Source organism: Odocoileus virginianus, chromosome 33, assembly GCF_023699985.2.
Source record: "Odocoileus virginianus isolate 20LAN1187 ecotype Illinois chromosome 33, Ovbor_1.2, whole genome shotgun sequence".
NCBI lineage: Eukaryota > Metazoa > Chordata > Mammalia > Artiodactyla > Cervidae > Odocoileus > Odocoileus virginianus.
Genome location: NC_069706.1, coordinates 20,656,101 through 20,678,065, shown reverse-complemented (window position 1 = coordinate 20,678,065; position 21,965 = coordinate 20,656,101). Strand labels below are relative to the sequence as shown.

The window sequence follows — 21,965 nt, the reverse complement described above, 5'->3', positions numbered from 1 at the left end:
CTCGAGGGGTTAACGTCCTAGAAAACAATCCAACAGTTTGCACCAGGACCAAAATGTTGCCGTTTAAAGGGATGTGGGAAATCCTCTCATGCAGCGTGTAAAACTGGGGCTCCAAATCCTGGTAAAGGAGGATGGGGATGGGGGTCTAAGACACTCACCAGCTGAGCAGGCTCTGCTCAGATCTCAGGTTAGAGGACATAAAAGTCTCACAAGAAAGCAGTGCCACGCTGCAAGCATTCTGTACAACTGACAATGCCACCCACATTCACCAGGGATCACTTTACTTTCTCTGGAGGGTGGAGGTGCTACAACTAAACTGTCAGTGCTAAGTCACATCTCAGACTCTTTAATATTCAAATGCTTTCTTCCCCTGATCTCTGCCCAGCTTATCGGGGCAATCAACTTGTTCCTAAGACACTCCCCAAAAATGTAACATTTCTCACCAAACTCAGCCATAGCTGGCCTAAAAATGGGCACTTTCCAGACCAGAAGTTGAAACTCGAATGCCTTACAGAGGCCAAAACTGGGTGAAGCAGGCCCAGTCGCAATCAATTGAGACAAAATGGTGAATGTGCACCCTGCCTATGAAAACAGCTGCTCTCAACTCCAAGTGGTAGTTCTAAAAAGAAAGTGGGACCAGCAGTCAGCAAACTTGAAACTACAAAGTCAGACACATTTGTGAAATCTTCAGTTCTAAAATGTTGACATCAAATTTAAAAAATGTTTGACACCCTAAGGGCTAAACAAGACTACAGGTGATTTGGCATCTGGAAAGAGAATCTGCAACCAGCGACAGCCGAGTCACCCCTAGGCTGGGCATCCCTGGCTAGGGTCAAGGATCTCAGGCCAGATGCAAGGACCCAGGTAAACAGTCACTTGAAGTCTTCCTGTACCTAGCCAGAAGAGAGAAAATAAACCAGGATCTGAGAAGCACTCCATCTGGAACCACTTCTTCAGAGAGGGCAGAAGCCCAGGGGACAATCACGGTCGCCTTTCTAGGGGATACACCATCTGCAGAGGAAGAGGCCACCTGCAGAGACCTCCGTGGGGCAAGGGAAGTGGAAAGGCATGAGAGCAGGAATTGGTGGGAAAGGGCTTCCCAGGAGGCGCTAGTGGTCAAGAACCTGCCTGCTAATGCAGGAAAGCTAAGAAACGCAGGTTCGATCCTTGGGTCGGGAAGATCCCCTGGAGGCAACCCATTCCAGTGTTCTTGCCTGGAGAATCCCACGGACGGAGGAGCCTGGTGGGGTACAGTCCATGGGGTCGCAAGGAGTTGGATATGACTGAAGCGACTTAGCACGCGTGTGTGCACCTATCTAGTGAACTGAGCAAGCAGGACAGGTTCACTCTTCGGATAGCTGCAGGCAGGGAGAAAGGGTGGACACACTTCCTTGGCCAGCTGGGCCTCTCACCAGCCCTTCCTGGATGGAGCATCTCTGCCCCACAAACAGCACCCCTTGTATTAATAAGACCTTTCTGTGATGAATTTCTAGTATGCGAGGTCACTCTGGCAGCTTGGTGCCTTCACTCTCTGCCTAATTCAGTCACTTCTAGGAAGTCTTTTTTTTACCTTCTGTTTGCACAAATGGGCCAGAACCCCATAGCCTACCTTGGCACTGGAATCCTTGCTTCCCGAAGCCCCTGCAAAGGTAGAAAGAGGCATGTCAGACACCCCGAGGGGCCCAGCCGCCGGTTAGTTCCCCCGCAGTCACCCCACTTCCCCCTGCCCCTCTGGCCCAGGTGCAACCTCCCAGCCACAGGCGGGTGCCCAAGAGTCTTCCGCCTTTGAGAGGGAGGGGGAAGGCAGGAGTTCAGCGGTAACCTCCATCTCCCCTCAAAAGGCAGAAGAGAGGAGGTTGCGACCACCAGGTGGCGGGGTCGGGGGAGCGTTTCCGTCGTGGTGGGGGCGGAGGGCAGACAGGAGATCTGCCCACAGAGATGCCAGCGTACCCTCGGAGAAAGAGAAAAGGAAAAGACGCATCCGGAGGGAGACTGGCAGAGCCCCCGCGGCGGTGGTGTTCCCGGGAGGACAGGGAGGGAGAGAGAACTCCCCATGCCTAGAGGGACGCGGGGCCGGAGGGTTCCCGCAGTGATCTGCACCGGGGAACCGAGGAGTGGAAAGGAGAACCCGGGCCCGCAGGGAGGAGCAGTAAAGAGATAACAGGGCGCTGCCCTCGGAGACACGGAGGAGGAGGAAAGGATGCCCTGTGCCCGCAGGGAGATAGAGAGAGGACACTGAGGGCGCTGCCCCCGGAAAGGAGGGAAGGGGGTGAGGGTGCCTCGAGCCCGGAAGGAGGCGGAGGGACAGGGAACCCCGTGCCAAAGGGCACTCGAGACGCTGCCCTCCCGGGGAGGGACAGCCGTCCGCGCCGCGGCCCCAGGGCGCTCCGAGGCGACTGGGAGGGAGACAGGGCAGAAGGCACCCCGCGGTCGGCCGTCTGGGACCCGGGGGAGCGGGAAGCCGCAGCACCGTCCACCGGGGAGTCCAGCTCAGCACGGTCCGCAGCGGGGAGTTCCGGGGATGCGGGGCTTCTCCTCCCTCCGAGGCGCAGGGCGGAGGGGGGGGCGCGGACAAGGGTCCCCGCGCGCGCGGCGCTGCCCTCGGGGCCCCGAGAAGGTGCCCTGCGCCGGCGCGCTCTCACCAGATGAAGTCGGTGCAGTGGCTGCAGAAGGTGGGCTGCTTGAAGAAGCGGGCGGTGAATTTGTGGTTCTTCACCTCGTGGACGTTCTTCTGCCGGAGGGCGCCTTTGCGGGCAAAGCGCACGGTGCTCTCCTCGCCCTCGCTCGGCGGCGGCCCCACGGCCGGGTCAGCCATCTTGCGCGCGGGGAGCCGGAGCCCGAGAAGTGCCGGCCCGGGGCCGCGGGACCGCGGGTTGCGGGCCCGGGAGGCGCGGGAGGAGGCGGCCGCTTAGGCGCCCGGGGCCGCGGGCGCTTCCTCTGCGCCGGCTCTGGCGGCCGCGGCGCGCGGAGCTGGAGCTGTCACTCGCCCAGCTGCCGCCGTTCGTCCAGCTGCGCTTGGCACCGCTGGCCCCAGCTGCGGGGGAGGGGGGCGGAGTCCAGGGCAGACCCCGCCTCCCTTATTTGCATCGCTTCCAGGCCCCGCCCAGCGCCGCCAGCTGCTTTACATATTAGCACCCCGAGGCTGCCGGCCTCCCAGCTAAGCGTTCTCAGCCGCAGCGCTGCGGCGGCACCGGGGACCGCAGTCTGGAACCGCCAGACCTGAGCCTCGGTCCCCCCGCGCCCCGCACCCCCGACCCTGTCCTCGGCCTGGATTGCAAGAAGGCGATAAGCACCTTGGGTGCGCCCGGGGGAACCGAGAGCGGAAAAAGACTGATGGAGCTGGGGTGGGGTGGGGTGGGGGTGGAGGAAACGGGGGAGCGGTGGGGAGTGGAAGGGTGGGTGCGACGGTTTCCAACTGGGCTTCTGCAGAGACTGGTACCCATCCACAGCCTATCTGTGCCATTGGTCACTCTGCACGCGGCTCCTGGAGGGACGGGCTCCCGCTGTCACTCATTCGGAAAGGCCTGTGGCTCCACACATTTACACACACAGACGCACACACGTACTGCAGAGGGAAGGGAGGAGCGATCATTATTTTATACATACACGTCTAACTCGACCACGAAGACAATTCTTGGCTTTGCTCGCCTGATCGTTTAGAAGAAAACTCCCTACTTTCTGTCCATCCCCCTCCACAAAGAGACTCAGTTTCTGTCAACTTTAAAGTGGGGCCGTTAAAGGGAGTGGGGAGGTGGAGGGAGGGATAAATTGGGAGCCTGGGCTTGACATATGTAGCTACTGTATATAAAATAGATAACTAATAAGGACATACAGTGTAGCACGGGGAGATCTACTCAGTACTCTGTAATGGACTATTGTTTAGTCACTCAGTTGTGTCTGACTCTTTACAACCCCATGGACTGTAGCCTGCCAAGCTCCTCTGTCCATGGGATTTCCCAGACAAGAATGCTGGAGTGGGTTGCCATTTTCCTTCTCCAGGGGATCTTCCCGACCCAGGGGTCGAACCCACACCTTCTGCATTGCAGGTGGATTCTTTACCACTGAGCCACCAAGGAAGTCCTATAGGGGAAAAGAATCTTTAAAAAGAAACAAAAAATTTAAGAGGCCAGTGTTTCCCCAACATTCACTCCTGACCCGTCTTCACAAATGCTGATCATATTTGTGCACCATCTAGGGAAAAAATATTTATCTAGTTTCTGAGTTTGAATAGCAAGAGGTATACCTACTATGAAAATCTCTCCAGATGCTGCCACTTGCCCAAAACACCTGAGGCCTTCTTTTGTTTAAGGAAGATTACCAAATGTTAGAGAGATGTTAAAGACACGCTAACATCCAACTGGGACTCTCCCCTGGATGGAATCTGAAAGGTAGAAAGGCAAGCGAAGAGTAATAATTATCTACACGAGTAATGCAGTGTGATTTAGTGCCCCATCCAAGAAGCAAACGGCCTGGGAAGTCCCATGGACAGAGGAGACTGGTGGGTTACAGGCCACAGGATTGCAAAGAGTCTGACACAACTTAGTGACTAAACAACAGCATCCATGCACTGCATTTGAACACTTACCCACCATGCTCCACACTCTGGGAACACAGTGCCACATTAGACTGTGAACTCCTGCACTAGACCTAGGCTCTGAGAGCAAGCTCTGCTCACCATTATGTCACCTTGCACCAAGCTCTGTGCCTGACACCTCCTCAGAGCTCAATAAATATTGGTTGAATGAGTAATTGTGTGAACAAGTGAATGAATGAAAACTTGAAGGACATTACCCCTTTCCCCCACCCGTGCCCATTAAGTGTTCAATAACAATAAACATCAGGTGCTAGGTGAGTGTCACAGATACTTGCACTGTCTTACTCAGCCCTCTCGGTAACCCCGTGTCGGTTTAGGAACTTTCATGATGGATAAAGACAGCAAGGCTCAGAGTGATTAAGAGCGACACCCAAAGTCACATTGCTGTTGAGTGGTGGTTAAACTTGCTGAAGCACAAAGCGTACTGGTGACAAAGGGCTGAAGGAGGGCAGGATGGTGTTGAACCAGTTACGTTGAACTTCTGCCTAATGAAGCTCGGGTCCTCCTAGGATGATTTTGCCTGGAAGCTGCTGAGTCTAAATCGTTATTAAGCAGCATGTGGAGAGCGATGACTGTCATAATGGAATGTCCTTTCCCTACGTAGTAATTCAAAGGTAACAAGGAAAAAATAGCCTTCACTTTTAAGTTTGACATGTTTGGGAAACTGGACGTGCCTGTCTATTATTAGTCCTTTAAGAGGCCCCAGCATCTTCCAGGGAGGCTTGCAAAAACATCCCAGGAGACATTGCTGCTGAAGTAGGTTTTCTTTGAACTGATGAGCTGGAAGCTTGCAGCCCACATCCTGCCTTTTGAATGAAGAGTTCTGGATGATTTTGGTCTATAACAACAAACAGGACCTCATGGGGCCTGGGCCTAAAGAGGCAAAAGTTGGTAGATCCTGAAGAACCACTCAATTCCTGGAGGGGCTGCACTATCTGAAGATGGGGAACACAGTTCCCAGTGGGCCCGGATCCTATAGGGCAGGGGTCTCAAACAGGTGGCCTTGGATACATTCTTTTAGCCATCCCAGTGAACATATACTTTTTGGTTCACATTGGTAGACTTCACCTATATATCCAGATTCTGACTTCTCTAGGGAAAAAGTTATGATTACATGGAGCCTGCATGCTTCTATGCCCTCATTCATTTGTTCACTCATTCAGGATTGAATTTATTGAATATGTTATGTGTTGTTCTGCATACTGTTAAATAATAGACAAAAGTCCCTGCTGTCATAGAGCCAAATGTGAAGATGGACAAAAACCTAAGGAACTAATAAATCTATACTAAGTGGCATGGGGATTCATCCTGTAAAGAAAAATAAAGCATGGTAAAAGAATGAAGAGTGACAGCAACTAGGGAGATCCTTTATGAAAACAGAACATCTGAGCAAAGACCTGAATAAAATGAGGGGATGAGCCGTGGGGCTATGAGGGTAGAGAATGTTCCAGGGCAGAGAAAACAGCAAATGTAAGAGGCCTGGAGGAGGAGTGTGCTCAACATGTTAGAGAAGTAGCAAGTTCTCTGTGGCTGGAATGAACAGGTACAAGAAAGGTCCATAAAATAGCAGGGCCTTGTAGATGTGTGGTAGGGAATTTGGACTTCACCCCAGTGAATGGGAAGCCACTGGAGGATTGAGAGCAGAGAACTGGCCTGATATATTTGGAGTTTGTGGGGATTTTTTGTTTTTTGTGTGTGTTTTTTTTTAAGATTACCCTGAATACTATGCATAAAAAAAAACTGAAGGTGGAGAGAGTAGAAACAGGGAGGGCAGTTGAAGTCATTTGAGTAGATGAAGCAAAGGATGATGACAACATGAAATGGTGTTCCTTGGAGTGAAAGGGCAGTGGCTCTCTTTATAATGGGCATGGGCCCTCTAGGTCATGTGGTCCACTCTGCTTGTAAAAGAATGAATGCTGGCCACTTGAAAGATTTCAGAGGCAATAAGAAAGCAGATTGCTCCGGCTGGGAATGAAATCCAGGAGCTTTCAAGTCCACACCTCAAACTTGCTGTTTAGTTTCCTGTGGCTGCCATAACAAATTACTGCAAAACTAAGTGCCTAAAAAAAACAGAAACTTATTCTTTCACAATTCTGAAGTCCAGAAGACTGAAATCAAGATGTCTGCAGGTCCTACTCCCTCTGGAGGTTTTAGAAAAGAATCTTTCCTTGCCTCCTCCAAGTTCTGGTGGCTGTCAGCTTTCCTTATTTTCCTTGGCTTATGGGCACATCACCCCCATTGCTGCCTACGTCTTCACATCAGTTTCTCTCTGTGTACCAGTCTTCTCTTTGGTTTGTCTAATCTTCTTTGTGTATCTCTTTCAAGGACACTGGTCATTGGATTTAGGGCATGCCCAGATAATCTGTAATAGTGTCTTCATCTCAAAATCATTAACTTAATTCCATTTGCAAAGACTGTTATACCAAAGGAATTAAGGCATGGACATATATGGGACTCCTCTGGTGGTTTAGTGGTTAAAACTACATACTTCCAATGCGGGAAGTCTGCGTTCAATCCCTGGTCAGGAAACTAGATCCCACATAGCATAACTATGACCTGGAACAGCCGAAAAAAGACATGGACATATCTTTGAGGGGGGTGACCATTCAATCCACAACAGTGCATACCCCTGGGCAAGTCACTTCCTCCCTCTGGGTCTCGCTATCCTCAACTGTAAATAGCGGCAGGGATACGGTTTGCCTTCCAATTCTCTCATTAGAAGGCTACATTCTCACAGTACAGTGGTCAATTAGCACATATGGAATGTAGCTAGTCTCAACTGAGATGTAATTGCAAGTGTAAAATACACCTCAAAATATTACATACCTAGCATGAACAAGAATATAAAATACCTCAAAAGTAATTTTCATCTTCATTGCACATTGAAAACATATTTTAAATATATTGGGTTAAATAAAATTTCTCTCTAAAATTAATTTTACCTGCTTATTCTCACTTGTTTAATGTGGCTTCCAAAAAAATATAAAATTATGTATGTGCCTCACATACATAAGGACATGTATGTGTCCTTTGGACAGCTCTATTCTAAAGAATGGATTTTTTAAAAAAAAATTTTGGCCACACTGTGCAGCACAAGGGATGTTAGTTCCACAACCAGGACTTGAGCCCTCACCCCGTGCACTGGAAGTGCAGAGTCTTAACCACTGGACCACTACAGAAGTCCCATCTAAAGAACAGATTTTAAAAGTAAATTTAAAAATTTAAGTAGAAAATATAAATATAAATAAAAGCTCATCTCTATCCTTTGTGACATCAGTAGTGATGCCTTGAATCGAGGCTAAAGGATCTGCTTTCAAGATGCTCCACGCACATGGCTGATAGATTGGTGCTGAATTATAGTTGAGAGGTCGCCCAGGGCTTTGAGTCAGGGAACTTGGTTTTTCTTTATGTGAGCCTCTCATCAGCAGCTTGAGCTTCCTCAGAACACAGTGGTTGAATTCCAAGAGTGAGTGTCCTGAGAGATAGAAAGTAGATGATAGCTCCTTAAAGCCTGATCTGGAAACTGCCACAGTGTCATTTTTGATATATGCTGTTGATCAAATAGCCACAAAGCCTAGATTCAAGTGGAGACTCCAAGTCTCAATGAAAAAAGTATCAAGGAAATTGGGAGACACCTAGGAAGAGCTCAAGAAATATTTACTGAGTTAATAATATGTCACAATTCCCATCTCGCATACAAGGAAGCAGAAATTTTAAAAAGTTAAGTCATGATCCTTCTAGGACTGCTGCTATTAATGATTGTGTATGTTTAGTTGCTCGTTCATGTCTGACTCTTTGCAACCCCATGGACTATAGCATGCCAGGCTCCTCTGTCCATGGGATTCTCCAGGCAAGAATACTGGAGTGGGTTGCCATTCCCTTCTCCAGGGGATCTTCCTGACCCAGGGATTGAACCCAGGTCTCCTGCACTGCAGGCAGCTTCTTTACCATCTGAGCCACCAGGGAATTATTATTAATGATTAAAAGCTAATATTACAAAACAGGAAAGTATTTCAAAAGAAAAACGTGAACCAACAGAAACCATCCCAGTGAAAGACTACATGTAGAACCTACTAGACAAAGACTATAAAACAAGCATCTTAAATATAATCAAAGAACTAAAGGAAGACATAGAGAAAGTCAAGAAAATGTTGGATTAACAAAATGTAAATATCAAGAAAAAGAGAAAAAAACTTCAAAAGAAACCAGAAAGAAAAAAAAGAAAGAAATCAATATTTACTTACTAAGACAAATAAGCAGTAATTGAATACATGAGAAAAAAAATTTTTTTCTAGACTAAAATATTTCATTAAAATTACACAAGTTCTAGGAGAAAAAAGAAAAGGAACCAGGAAGAGATTGTAGAGCTGAAAAGCACAGAAACTGAAATGAAAAGTTCACTAGAGGGATTCAAAGGCGGATTTGAGTAGACAGACAAAAGAATCAGTGAACTTGAAGATAGAATAACTGAAATTATTGAAGAACAGAAAGAAAAAACATTGAAGAAAAGTGAACAGAACCTAAAGGATACAATCAAGAAATCAAGATATATTCTGTGGGAATTTCAGAAGGAAAAGAGAGACAGAAAAGGCAGAAAAGTTATTTGAAGAAATAGTGGTCAAAAACATCCCAAGTTTGATGAAAGACATGAGTAAAAACATCCAAGAAGCTCAAATAACACTAAGTAGGATAAACTCATAGAGATTCCCACTATACTAGGTTATAATCAAGCTGTCATAAAACAAAAGTAAAGAGAGAATCTTGAAAGGAACAAAAGAGAAGTGACTCATCACATACAAATGATCTTCGATAAGATTTCTCATCAGAAAGTTTTGGAAGCCAGAAAACAGTGGACTATATTCAAAATGCAAAAAGGAAAAAAAAAGACTGTCAACCAAGAATCCTAACTGACAAAATTGTCCTTCAAACTTTGAGGGAAAAATTCACACATTCTTAGAAAAACAACGATTTAGGGACTTTTTCTTAACCATTACATGTGCCCTGCAAGAATTGCTGAAGGGAGTCATATAGATTGAAATGAAAGGATACTAGAAGGCAGTTCAAAGCCATATGAAGAAATAGAGATCTCAGTAAAGGTTAAACAATTACTAGTTTAAGAGCTAGTGTTACTGCAGCAATGGTTTGTAACTCCACTTTTTGTTTTCTACATGATTTAAGAGACTAATACATCATGGAAAACATTATTAGTTTATGTTTTTGGACACACAACGTAAAGAAATGTCATTTTTGTGGTATCGATAAGTAAGAGAAGGGACCAGAGCTGTGTAAAAGCAGTCTTGTACATTGTTGAAGTTACGCTAGTACAAATTAAAATTAGAGTGTTTTAACTTTAGGATGTTAAATGTAATCCCCATAGTAACCACAAAGAAAATAGTTATAGAATACACACAAAAGGAAATAAGAATAAAATCAAAGTGGTCCACTACAAAAAGCTAAACACACACACACACACAAAAACAGCACTATTGAAAATGAGAAATTAAAAAGCTGTAAGGCATATAGAAAAAAATAACAAAATAACAGAAGTAAGTCCTTTATCACTAATTCATTTAATGGTAAAATACTCAATCAAAAGACAGATATTGGCAGAATGGATCAAAAATGATATGTTCTAATTATAAGCTATCTACAAGAGAATCAATTTAGATCCAAAGACAAAAACAGATTGAAGATGAAAAGATGGTGAAAGCAGGATCATAAAGAGATATTTTTACATAGATGTCATAGCAGCATTACTCACAGTAGCCAAAGTGCGTAAGCAACCCAAGTGTCCAGGGACAGATAAACGGTTAAGAAAATGTGGTATAGGGCTTCCCTGGTGGTCCAGTGATTAAGGATCTGCCTTGCAATGAAAAGGGCACTGGTTCGATCCCTAGTCTGGGAAGATCTCACATGCCACAGGGCGACTAAGCCTGAGAGTTGCAGCTACCGACTCCACGCACTGCAACTGCTGAAGCCTGCCCACCCAGAGCCCGTGTTCCGCAGCAAGAGAAGCAAAGAGAAACCCCCAAACCAGGAGGAAGAGTAGCCCCCTCCCACACCATCCCCCGACCCCTGCTCACCACGACTAGAGAAAGCCCTCCAGCAGCAACAAAGACCCACCACAGCCAAAAAGTAAAATAAATAAATAAATCTTTTTTTAAAAAAGAAAGAAAGAAAATGTGATATGTTTTTATAATATAATGGAATATTATTCATCCTTAAAAAGAAAGGAAATTCTAACATATGCTACAACATGGATAAACTTGGAGAACATTATGCTGAGTGAAATAAGCCAGTTACAAAAAGACAACTGTGTGATTCAACTTGCATGAGGTATCTAAAGTAGTCAAAATCACAGAGACAGAAAGTAGAGCAGTAAAGCTGGGAAGAACCGGGGCTTACTGTTTAATGAGATACTGAGATTCACTTCTGCAAAATGAAAAGAATTTTGGAGCTGGATGGTGGGGATAGTTGAACAATGATACAAAATATACTTTATACCACTTAACTCTACACAAAATGGTTAAGATGTTAAAATTTGTGTTGCATGTTATTTACCACATTAAAAAACTGAAGGGGGAAGTAAAAGGATTAAGGATACAGAATTTTAGTTTGAAAAGATGAAGATGTTCTAGAGTTGGATGATGTTGATGGCTGAACAATAATAAAAATGTTCTTGATGCCACTAAACTGTCCACTTCAAATAGGGGTTAAAATTGCAAATATCATGTTTTGTATTCTTCTCCACAATAAAAATAAGTGAATGGGGAAAAAAACCCTAATATCGATTCAGTTCAGTCGCTCAGTCATGTCCGACTTTTTGCCACCCCACGAACCGCAGCATGCTAGATCTCCCTGTCCATCACCAATTCCCAGAGTTTACTCAAACTCATGTCCATCGAGTCGGTGATGCCATCCAACCATCTCATCCTCTGTCTTCCCCTTCTCCTGCCCTCAATCTTTCCCAGCATCAGGGTCTTTTCCAATGAGTCAGCTCTTTGCATCAGGTAGCCAAAGTATTGGAGTTTCAGCTTCAGCATCAGTCCTTCCAATGTACACCTAGAACTGATCTCCTTTAGGAAGGACTGGTTGGATCTCCTTGCAGTCCAAGGGACTCTCAAGAATCTTCTCCAACACCACAGTTCAAAAGCATCAATTCCTCTGCGCTAAACTTTCTTTATAAGTCCAACTCTCACATCCATACATGACCACTGGAAAAACCATAGCCTTGACTAGATGGCCATTTGTTGACAAAGTAATGTCTCTGCTTTTTAATATGCTATCTAGGTTTGGTCATAACTTGCCTTCTAAGGAGCAAGCGTCTTTTAATTTCATGCCTGCAATCACCATCTGCAGTGATTTTGGAGCCCAGAAAAATTAAGTCAGCCACTGTTTCCACTGTCTCCCCATCTATTTGCCACGAAGTGATGGGACCAGATGCCATGATCTTAGTTTTCTGAATGTTGAGCTTTAAACCAACTTTTTCACTCTCCTCTTTCACTTTCATCAAGAGGCTCTTTAGTTCTTCTTCACTTTCTGCCATAAGGGTGGTGTCATCTGCATATCTGAGGTTATTGATATTTCTCCCGGCAATCTTGATTCCAGCTTGTGCTTCCTCCAGCCCAGAGTTTCTCATGATGTACTCTGCATATAAGTTAAATAAGCAGAGTGACAATAGACAGCCTTGACATACTCCTTTTCCTATTTGGAACCAGTCTGCTGTTCCATGCCCAGTTGTAACTGTTGCTTCCTGACCTCCTGACCTGCATAATATCGATTAGACACTAACACTGACCCAGATCCTGTGCTAAATGCTTTACATGCATTGGTGTTTCCACTGTGTGATTCCTGTGCTGTATACAGATGAGAATATTAAGGTACAGAGAGATTAAGGAACTCTTCCAAGGCTCAGCTCCATGTTACAAACCAGCAGAACTAAGACTCAAGTCCAGGTCTCCTCACTCCGGGGTCCATGCTTGTTTTTTTCAGCTGTGCCATGTCTAAGTTGACACTTGCCTGATATTTTGGTTGTGACATGCGAACTTTCAATTACAGTATGTGGGATCTAGTTCCCTGACCAGGGATCAAACCTGGGTCCCCTGTATTGGGAGCACAGAGTTTTAGCCACTGGACCCCCAGATAAGTCCCCAGAGCCCATGGTGTAACCACGATAGCTGCTCTTAGGACATTCCCTATAGTCACCAGAAAGAAAATCATTATAGAATATACACAAAATTAAATAAGAATGAAACTAAAATAGCTCCATACAAAAAGTCAGCTAAACAAAAGATGGTAATACAGGAAATGAGGAATTTTTTAAAAACAAGGTATATATTAAAAAAATAGTAAAACATATTCATATCTGGTAAGGGGAGGACACTTCTGTATAGGAAGATTCTACCAGAAAAGATAACAAACTCCTTTTAAAGAAAAAAAAGAAGAACGAAACTTTTTTTGCAGTAAAACATATATTCTACAAGGTGCATTAATTTTAAGCCTATAGCAGTATATGCTTTTACATACATCGAGATCTAAGTTCCACCATCAAATACAGAAAAGTTCTAGCTCCCCAGAAAACTTTCCTCTTTTCTCAGGAAATATCCCTTCTGGAAGAGGCACTATCTAACTTCCCTCATCATAAATTAGGTCTATTTATTTTTATGAATTGGTATAATATATATATAACATAAAATTCACTATCTTAACTGTTTCTTTTTCCCCAGCTTTATTGAGATGCAATTGACATATAAATTATATTATTTTAGGGTGTACAACATAATTATCTGATATATGAATATGCTATAAAATGACCTCCACAGTAAGTCTAGTTAACATCATTCCATTCACATTGTTTTTCATTGTGATAAGAACTTTTAAGATCTACTCTCTTAGCAACTTTCAAAAACACAATACAGGGTTGTTAACTACAGTTTCCTGGGTGAACATTACATCCCCAGAACTTATTTAGTATTGAACTGAAAGTTTGTGCCTTTTGACCACCTTCACCCATTCCGCCCACCCTCACCCCTTCCTCTGGCAACCACAACTTTGTTCTGTGTTTCTATGAGTTTAATTTTTTTTAAGATTCTACACAAAGGTGAGATCACACAATACTCGTCTTTCTCTGCCTGACGTTACATTTACCCTGATACCCTTGAGATTCATCTAGTTGTCACAAATGGCAGAACTTCCTTCTGTTTGTGGCTGAATAATATTCCTTTGTATGCATGTATGTATGATATATATATATATGCATATGTATGGATGTGTATGTAGATATACACATGTGTGTGGGTGTATATATACCACATTTTCTTTATCCATTCACCCACTGAAGACACTTCAGTTGTTTTCGTGTCTTGTCTATCATAAATAATGCTGCAATGAGCGTGGGGGTATAGACATATCTTTGAGGTAATGATGTCATTTCCTTCAGATATATGTCCAGTAGTGGGATTGCTGGATCACAGAGTAATTTTAATGTTAATTCTTTGAGGAACCTCCATACTGTTTTGCATAGTAGCTGCACCAATTTACATTCCCACCAACAACGCACAAGTGTTTCCTTTTCTCCACATCCTCACCAATGCTTGCTATCTCTCGTCTTTTTGATGACAACCATTCCAGCAGGTGTAAGGTGATAGCTCATTGTGGTTTTGGTAAACTGTCTCTAAGTGTATGGTTCAGTAGTGTTAACTACACTCACAACCCATCTCCAGAATTCTTTTCATCTTGAAAACTGAAACTCTATTCCCATTAAACCACACTCCATCCCCCTACCCCTCAGTCACTGGCAATCTTCCTACTTTCTGTCTCTATGAATTTCACTATTCTGAGTAATTCACGTTGAATAATTCAAGTTGAATTATGTAGTATATATCTTTTTGTGACTGGTGGTCTTAGTTCAGGCTGCTAACAACTTATCCTAAACTGAGTAGCTTAAAAATGAACATTTATTTCTCATGATTCTGGAGACTAGAAATTTAAGATAAGGATGTCAGCATAATCAGGTTTTTGTGGGAGCTGTCTTGCTGGTTATGTCCTCACGTGCCCTTTCTGTGGTGCATGCAGAGAGGAGAGGGGAGGAAGGGATGGAGAGAGGGAGGGAAGGGGGAACCTTGTGTCTCTTCTTTTTATAAGGGTATTAGTCCCATCGTGGGGCCCACACTCTCACAACTTCACCTCGACCTGATTAGCTTCCAAAGGTGCCGTCTCCATCTACCATCTCACTGGGAATTAGGGCTTCAAAAGGTGGATTTGCTCCAGCAGGGACACAAGGACTCGGTTTGTAGTATTGACTGATTTCACTGAGCATAATGTTCTCAAGGTCCATCCATGCTGTGTCGTGTGTCAGAATTTCCTTCCTTTTTAAGACTGAAATCAAAGATTAGCCTCATCTATTCTTTAATTGCATATAAATGGGAACAATACCATTTCCAATTTTTTATCACTGTATAAATATCTGTGAGACTCATCTATGCTTTTTATGTATTTATACGTCAGTGTTCATTCTCTTTTTTTTTGTTCTGCATGGTGATCAGCTGCTAAGTCGTGTCCAACTTTTTGCAACCCCATGGACTGTAGCCCATCAGCCTCCTCTGTCCATGGGATTTCCCAGGCAAGACTACTGGAATGGGTTGTCATTTCCTTCTTCAGGGGATCTTTCCAACCCAGGGATAGAACCCTCATCTCCTACATCTGCATTGGCAGGAAGACTCTCTACCACTGAGACACCTGGGAAGCCCCCATTGTTCTGCTTGAATACAATGTGCTTATCTAGTCAATGTCAATGGCCATTTGGAGTATTTCCAGTTGGGGACTACTTCAGAAAACTCCAGCGGGAACACTCTTGTATGAGTCTTAGATAAATAACCAAAGTGGGATTTCTACAACCAGTTGTTTTAAGTCCTTTGGCCTGACTCCAAACAGCTGGTGCTGGTTGCAGCTACGACGTCATATGGTCTGTACATACCCCACTCTCTTGGTTGAGGAGTCCTTCAAGGAGGAGGCTGTCTCCAGTTTCCCCTTCACTTCTTTCAGAGCCTCCAGTGTCTAGGTGGGTTCTCAGAACATAGCAACAAACAGGAGCTTGAACAGGAAGTAAATACTGGTAAACGCTCCGTAATAATGAACGCAGCACACTTAGACTCAGTATTAGGTCAGAGAAAGCTCTTGTTTGGTTTGCTAAATTCTAGAAGAGGAAACTGAGAAAATGAAGCCCTGAGGGCACAAACACGCAGACCACAGGCTCTGTTCCCATTACAGTCCTCCAGTTCTCCCAGAACTGATAGCACAGTCACGGCAGCTCAGCTCCCAGGACAGACTTGCTCTTGGAGGGTTCCAGCCCTGCCACCCTCCTCATTCAAGGTTTGAAGGAAGAAAGTCAGACACCAGCTCATTCTTTGCTAAAAGAAGCCTGTGCATGCATACTCAGTGACTTCAGTCGTGTCCAGCTCTTAGCAACCCTGTGGACTGTAGCCCAGCAGTCTCCTCTGTCCATGGGATTTCCCAGGCAAGAATACTGGAGTGGGTTTTCTTGCCCTCCTCCATGGTATCTTCCCAACCCAGGGATTGAACCCACATCTCTTATGTCTCCTGAACTGGGAGGTGGGTTCTTTACCACTAGTGCCAACTGCCAAAAACCCACTGGGACCTAATGGAAGCTTTCTCTTCGGTGTTTCCAGAATAATTGATACCTAGTTAAATCAGGAATGACTCTCATTTTGAGATTCAGTGGGATTTGGTGTCATGTGAAAGCAACATGAAACGTCATGGCGGGGTCCCTATTTGGGGAATCAAGATGCAAGAGACTAAGTCTGAATAGGAGGTGCTTTCTCTTTCCTCCCACGATGCCATCTGAAAAGAAGGAACTGGCAAAACCTTCTGCACAGAGAACTTAAAGTGGACGGAATAGACACTTCTGCCCTAAGCCTTCCTCACTCATCATTTCTCAGCAGGACCAGGACTAGGGTGAGGAGCATGACACTCTCAACTTGAGTCCCAGATTTAAGGGGCACCAATAAATCAGTAAGCAAATCAATAATAGTTCAATGTAATACAGTTAAAAACTAAAACTAATGCAAAATAAACCATGATGAAGAAAACATCAACCTTTTAAACCAAGGTGGGATGCCTTTTCTGGGATCAGGGTGAGATAAGTGAGGCTGAATCAAGTAGGTTCAGGGTAGGCCCACAAAGAAGTTTAGGATTGAATGAGCTAATGATGTCAAGAGCTTGGAAGGGGCTGGAGATATGGGGACTCCCCTGAGGGTCCAGTGGTTAAGAATCTGCCTGCCAGTGCCGGGGACACTGGTTCCACTCCTACTCTGGGAAGATTCCACATGCCATGCAACTAAGCCTATGTAACACAATTACTGAAGCCTGTAAATCCTAGAGCCTGTGCTCCACAACGAGAGAAGCCACCACAGTGAGAAGCCCATGCACCACGATTAGGAGTAGCGTCTGCTCACCACCACTAGAGAAAGCCTGTGAATAGCAGCTGAGACCCAGTGCAGCCAAGACAAATAAATAAATAAATGATTTTAAAGTCATAAATATGTTTATTATCATCATTATTATTTCATCATCATAATTAATTTTCTATAGCATAATGATTATATATATATTTTTAATTTGCAAGCAAAGTATAGAGAAGTTCATTAATCTGTGGCATGGAAGTATTAAAACATATGTTCTCTGGCAGCCTCACTGCCACTGAAGTTTACCTTTGTGTTTTTTGTCCCTCAAATTCTAGAATTTTTAATTAATTTTGTGGAGTATAGCTGCATTTCATAATTATTATTACATCATTACTTAGTTATTATCATTGTTTCTAGGAGAGGGAGAGTTGTTTCATCATTTGGTATAGTGGTGCCGTGTGAGATGACAGCATCATTTGCTACCCATCCCCATCTCTGAGAAATCTTTCCTAGTTCCTTGAGTTTCAATTAGTGGCTCCTCCCTGTGTCCCCTCGCATCTTGAATCAACGTGATCAATTGCGCTTACCCTGGATTGGGTCATCTGTGTAAGTCGTCCTTCTCCGCAGGTAGCCTAGGACCTCTGGGAGGGTAGAGACAAGTCCTGGCTTGTCAGCTTATCCTCCTCAGAGCTGAGCACAGTGCTTGCCACATTATAGCCCCTGAAACTGTTTTTATGACCCTAGAGGACTGAGAATTGGTGCCCAGAGACCTCTCCTCAATCTTTCTGCAGTAAGATTGCACCGAACTGGTCGGGAGTGGAGGGTGGGGGAGATGGCAATGTTTTACGTACCTGCCAACTCTGCTATTTAGCCTGAAGTCATATTATAATAAAATTGTCACTACTCTTTGTTTTAGTACTAGCATTTATCAGGAACTTCATATGTGCTAAGCGTTCTTCTAAACTATTTTTTATAGATTAACTCCCTTAATCCTCCTGATAATCACAGAGAGAGAATTTTTTTATCCCCCTTTTACTGAAACAGAGGCACAAAGAATTCGAGTGTGTGCCCAGGATCACTCAGTCACCACGTGGGAGAGCTGTGTTCCAACACCTCAGTCTGACCCCAGAGGCCACGCTACCAGGCACTCACTGAGACTCGGCTCCCTGGGCTGACACAACCTGCTCCCCACACTTGTGTAAGAGGATGCCAGCTCAATACCCAACACCCCGCAAGCAATCTTTACTTAGCCTCTCCTATAATGAGAGAGTGCCAACAGCAAGAATATACTAGGAAGAGAAAATAGATTTTGTCGTTTCTCTATGAGGCCACCTGATCCCTGCAGGTTGGAAAGAAATCTTTAATATAACATCTTTCTTTGTCTGGCAATTCTTTTATATGCTTGGCTGGTCAGCTTAATCTTTGGCTGGCCGAGCAGAAATACCCATATCCATAAAAATCAGGCTTCTGGATGCAGTGCAGCCTGGAGAGGTAAGATTTCAACAAGCAGTCATAGTGCCAAATGTAGGAAGCACCCGAGAAGCTATTTAGTGAAAGGGATATTTCTTGCACATCTTCTCTGTTTTTGGATTTTCATCAGTACATTCTCGATTTAAGTGTTTTTGTGAAGAAGTAGTCAGGTATCAACCTAGCATGTTTTCTTCCTACCACCCTGAATTCTCCAGACAACAGAATAGAATACAGTGATAGAATATTTTCATTGGAAAATGATTTTTTTCTTGTGCTCATTTTCAGTAATGTGTTCACATTTGCAAAAGCCAAAATGATATATCCACCTCAGCCATTTTTTCTAGTCCCTAGAAGTAACCAGGTTTATTCCTTTCTTACTTTCTGTTCATCTTTCCATATTTCTTTATTAAATTTACCCATCTAAATATTTTTAAATGAGAATACATATTCTTAGATATTCTTCTTCCTCCTCTTTCTGACACCAAAGGTATAGTATGTATAATATTCTGCACTTTTTTAAAACAGTCTATCTAAAAGCTTTTCCTTGTTACAGCATAGAGAATTTCATTAATTTTTACAGCTGCATTGTATTCCATGTGAGCTTGCACTGGAATAGTTTAACCAGTCCTTTGTGGGTTATATTTGGGTTATTTCCAGACCTTTACTTCTCCAAATGAAACTATACATGCACCATGTTCTCCCCACCTCAGTGGATCACTAGGTCAAAGGGTAAGTGCATTTTCAAGGTTGAGGGTTGCTGCCAGCTCACTCTCTGTGGGAGCCACACTGTTTGGTACTTGAATCAGTCATGAAGACAGTGCCTGCTTGCCCACAGCCCTACCAATAAAGTCATTAGGCTATTCTCTTTTTGCCAATCTGATAAGTGATAAATGGTATCTGAGTGTAATTTCCTTTTGCATTTATCTTATTATGAGGAAGGTTGGGCATCTTTTCATAAAAACAGTGAGTTAAAAACACTTTTATTGTGAGTGACAGAAGCTCATTAGGGCTAGCTCAAGCAAATGAAGGGGAAATTAGTTATAAGAATTATGGAAGTGTTTCATGAAGCCAAGAACAGAAAGCTAGCCAAGACCCAGGAAAGATTAGATCTAGAAAATGGAAAAACAGTAACTCAATTCCCTCTCTTTCTTTCTACACCCTGCCCCACTGTTGTGAGATACAACCTCCTCATAACCCACTAACATATCTGGTACATTTCCCACCTCCATAGACACTAATACAATTCCAAATACATAGAAACTCTCATGGATTCATCTTTCTGCCTCAGTGCACGCCTAGTCTGATCAGCCATAGTTGAAGGTGGGGAGAATGAGAATATTCAGAAAATGCAATTTCGGGAGCCCACCTGTGGTAGATGCTTACTGGATGCCCATGAAAAACCCAGTGCCCCTCAGGGTTCATCTCCGTGGGGCACTCTGCCAAAAAGACAGAAGGTTTCTATTTTCCGGCAGAGCCCCATTTGGGGGATAATCTGCTCCTCTCTGCATGGCCCCTCTGTGTTTCCAAGACAATCATAGTAATTCTATTCCCGTTGCAAGGGGTGGGTTTAGGAATAGACAGATGAGGTTCTAGCCAATGATTCAAAATGAAACATTCCTCACTAAAAACAGACATGGTGTCAAGATGGGCACTCACCTGTTACTGCATGTTGTTGTGTCTGCATGCCATTAATCAATCAGCTAGTGCTACATAACTAACCACCCCCCAAATCTAGTGACTTAATATAGAATCATTCATTATTTCTCATGATTTTGTGGGTTGGCCAGGTGGTTCCTGTGGTCTGGGCTTCCTCAGCTGGCGCTAGATGGTCTAGAATGGCCTCACTCACATGTCTAACAATTGCCAAGCTGGTTGGTCTACAGGGAGTCAGCTGGAGGGGTCAGGTGTGGCTCATTTCTATTTTACCAGCAAGCTAGTCATTACATAGTGTCTCAGGTCCCAAAGCGCAGCAAGAGAAAACAACAAAAACTCAACGTGCAAGCACTATTCAAGGGTCTTCTTTTGTGTCTCATTACTATTGTCCCATTGACCAAAGCAAGTCACATGACTAAGCCCTAATTAGATGGAGACATGGACTATATATATACATACATATGTATGTATGTATCTTGATAGGTGTAGCTACAAATGAGAGAGCATTTTTGTATTCTATCACAGTGATGCCTGGAACTCTAGTTATCTTGGGACTGTGAGAGGTGCTAACCTGAGGATGGTAAATGATAAGATGGGAAGGACTTTCAATGATGATGCTGAACCAATGACTTTATTAATCCTGCAGAGATGCTACCCTGAAAGTCCCGGTTATGAAAGATAATTAACTTTCCTTTCTGTTTAAGACAGTTAACTCAGTAATATATTATTGTTGTATATCAGTTGAGGTGTTGGGCATGATAGTTCCCAGACAACAAAAGATGGTTTTGCCCATAGCCAGACTGCTCAAGCTGGCTGGATATAAAAAAATTTCTGTGAAGGAATTCTGGCTGATTGTATGCCTAATATGAGCCAGTTGTGGTGGGGGGCTGGGGGTGGGGGGATTACCCAAAAATCAAACTTAAGCATCCTTAAGATAATGTTGAGTCCAGAAAATTACAAACAAAGCCCAGAAATGGGGTTCAAAGTTACAAATACACACATGCATAGTTAAGGAGAGGGTATAAAATATAGGGGCTTCCCTGGTGGTAGAGAATCTGACTGCCTGCAGGAGACACAAGTTCGATCCCTAGGTTGGGAAGATCCCCTGGAGAAGGAAATGGCAACCCACTCCAGTGTTCTTGCCTGGAGAATTCCATGGACAGAGAGGAGCCTGGTGGGCTAGTCCATGAGGTCACAAAGAGTCAGACATGACTTAGTGACTAAACAACATAAAATGTAGAGGATGTGAAAGAATGTGCTTGCTTCAGTCATCCCCGACTCTTTGCAATCGCAAAGAGAATTTGGCCAATTCTAAGGAATATAAAAAAGAAAAGAAGAGAAAGATGCTATAGGAATATCAGGAAGCAAGTAAATTTGACATTTACTTAATGGTAAATATGGCAAAGAGGTTAGAAACAGAGACTGTAAAATTTTTGTCACTAGTCACCTTAGCAAGAGCAGTTTCAGAGTTTTGATATGATAAAAAAAAAATCCTATGAATTAAAGGGTAAAATAAAAAAGAGGAAAGAGGAGTGATAAACATAAAATGCTATATTACCTAGAATTTTTTTATTGTGTGCCTTGTAAATCTAATTTAAGCCAGCTTGGTGAGAGAGTGGAGACTTGGTGGGGTGGCTCTTATCATTGATTTGATATCTCTCCAATCCCAGAAATATCAAAAAGTATGATTAAGGCATACCTGGATTCAGGCGTTTAAACTGCATGATTGAGGCCTTCCCTGGTGGTCCAGCAGTTAAGGATCCACCTATCAATGTAGGGGACACAGAGTTGACCCCTGGTCCCAGAAGATTCCACAGGCCATGGAA

The 21,965-nt window shown here is 43.9% G+C and overlaps 1 protein-coding gene across 1 annotated transcript in view; it reads right to left on the bottom strand.

Moving 5' to 3' along the window:
- Positions 1 to 3,212, bottom strand: part of PRKCB (protein kinase C beta) — a 358,135-nt gene extending 354,923 nt beyond the window's left edge. The window contains 2 exon segments of the mRNA XM_070461044.1: positions 1,610 to 1,641; positions 2,643 to 3,212. Coding sequence (XP_070317145.1) covers positions 1,610 to 1,641; positions 2,643 to 2,815 — 205 coding nt within the window. The 5' untranslated portion in view covers positions 2,816 to 3,212.
- Between the last annotated feature and the right edge of the window lie 18,753 nt (positions 3,213 to 21,965).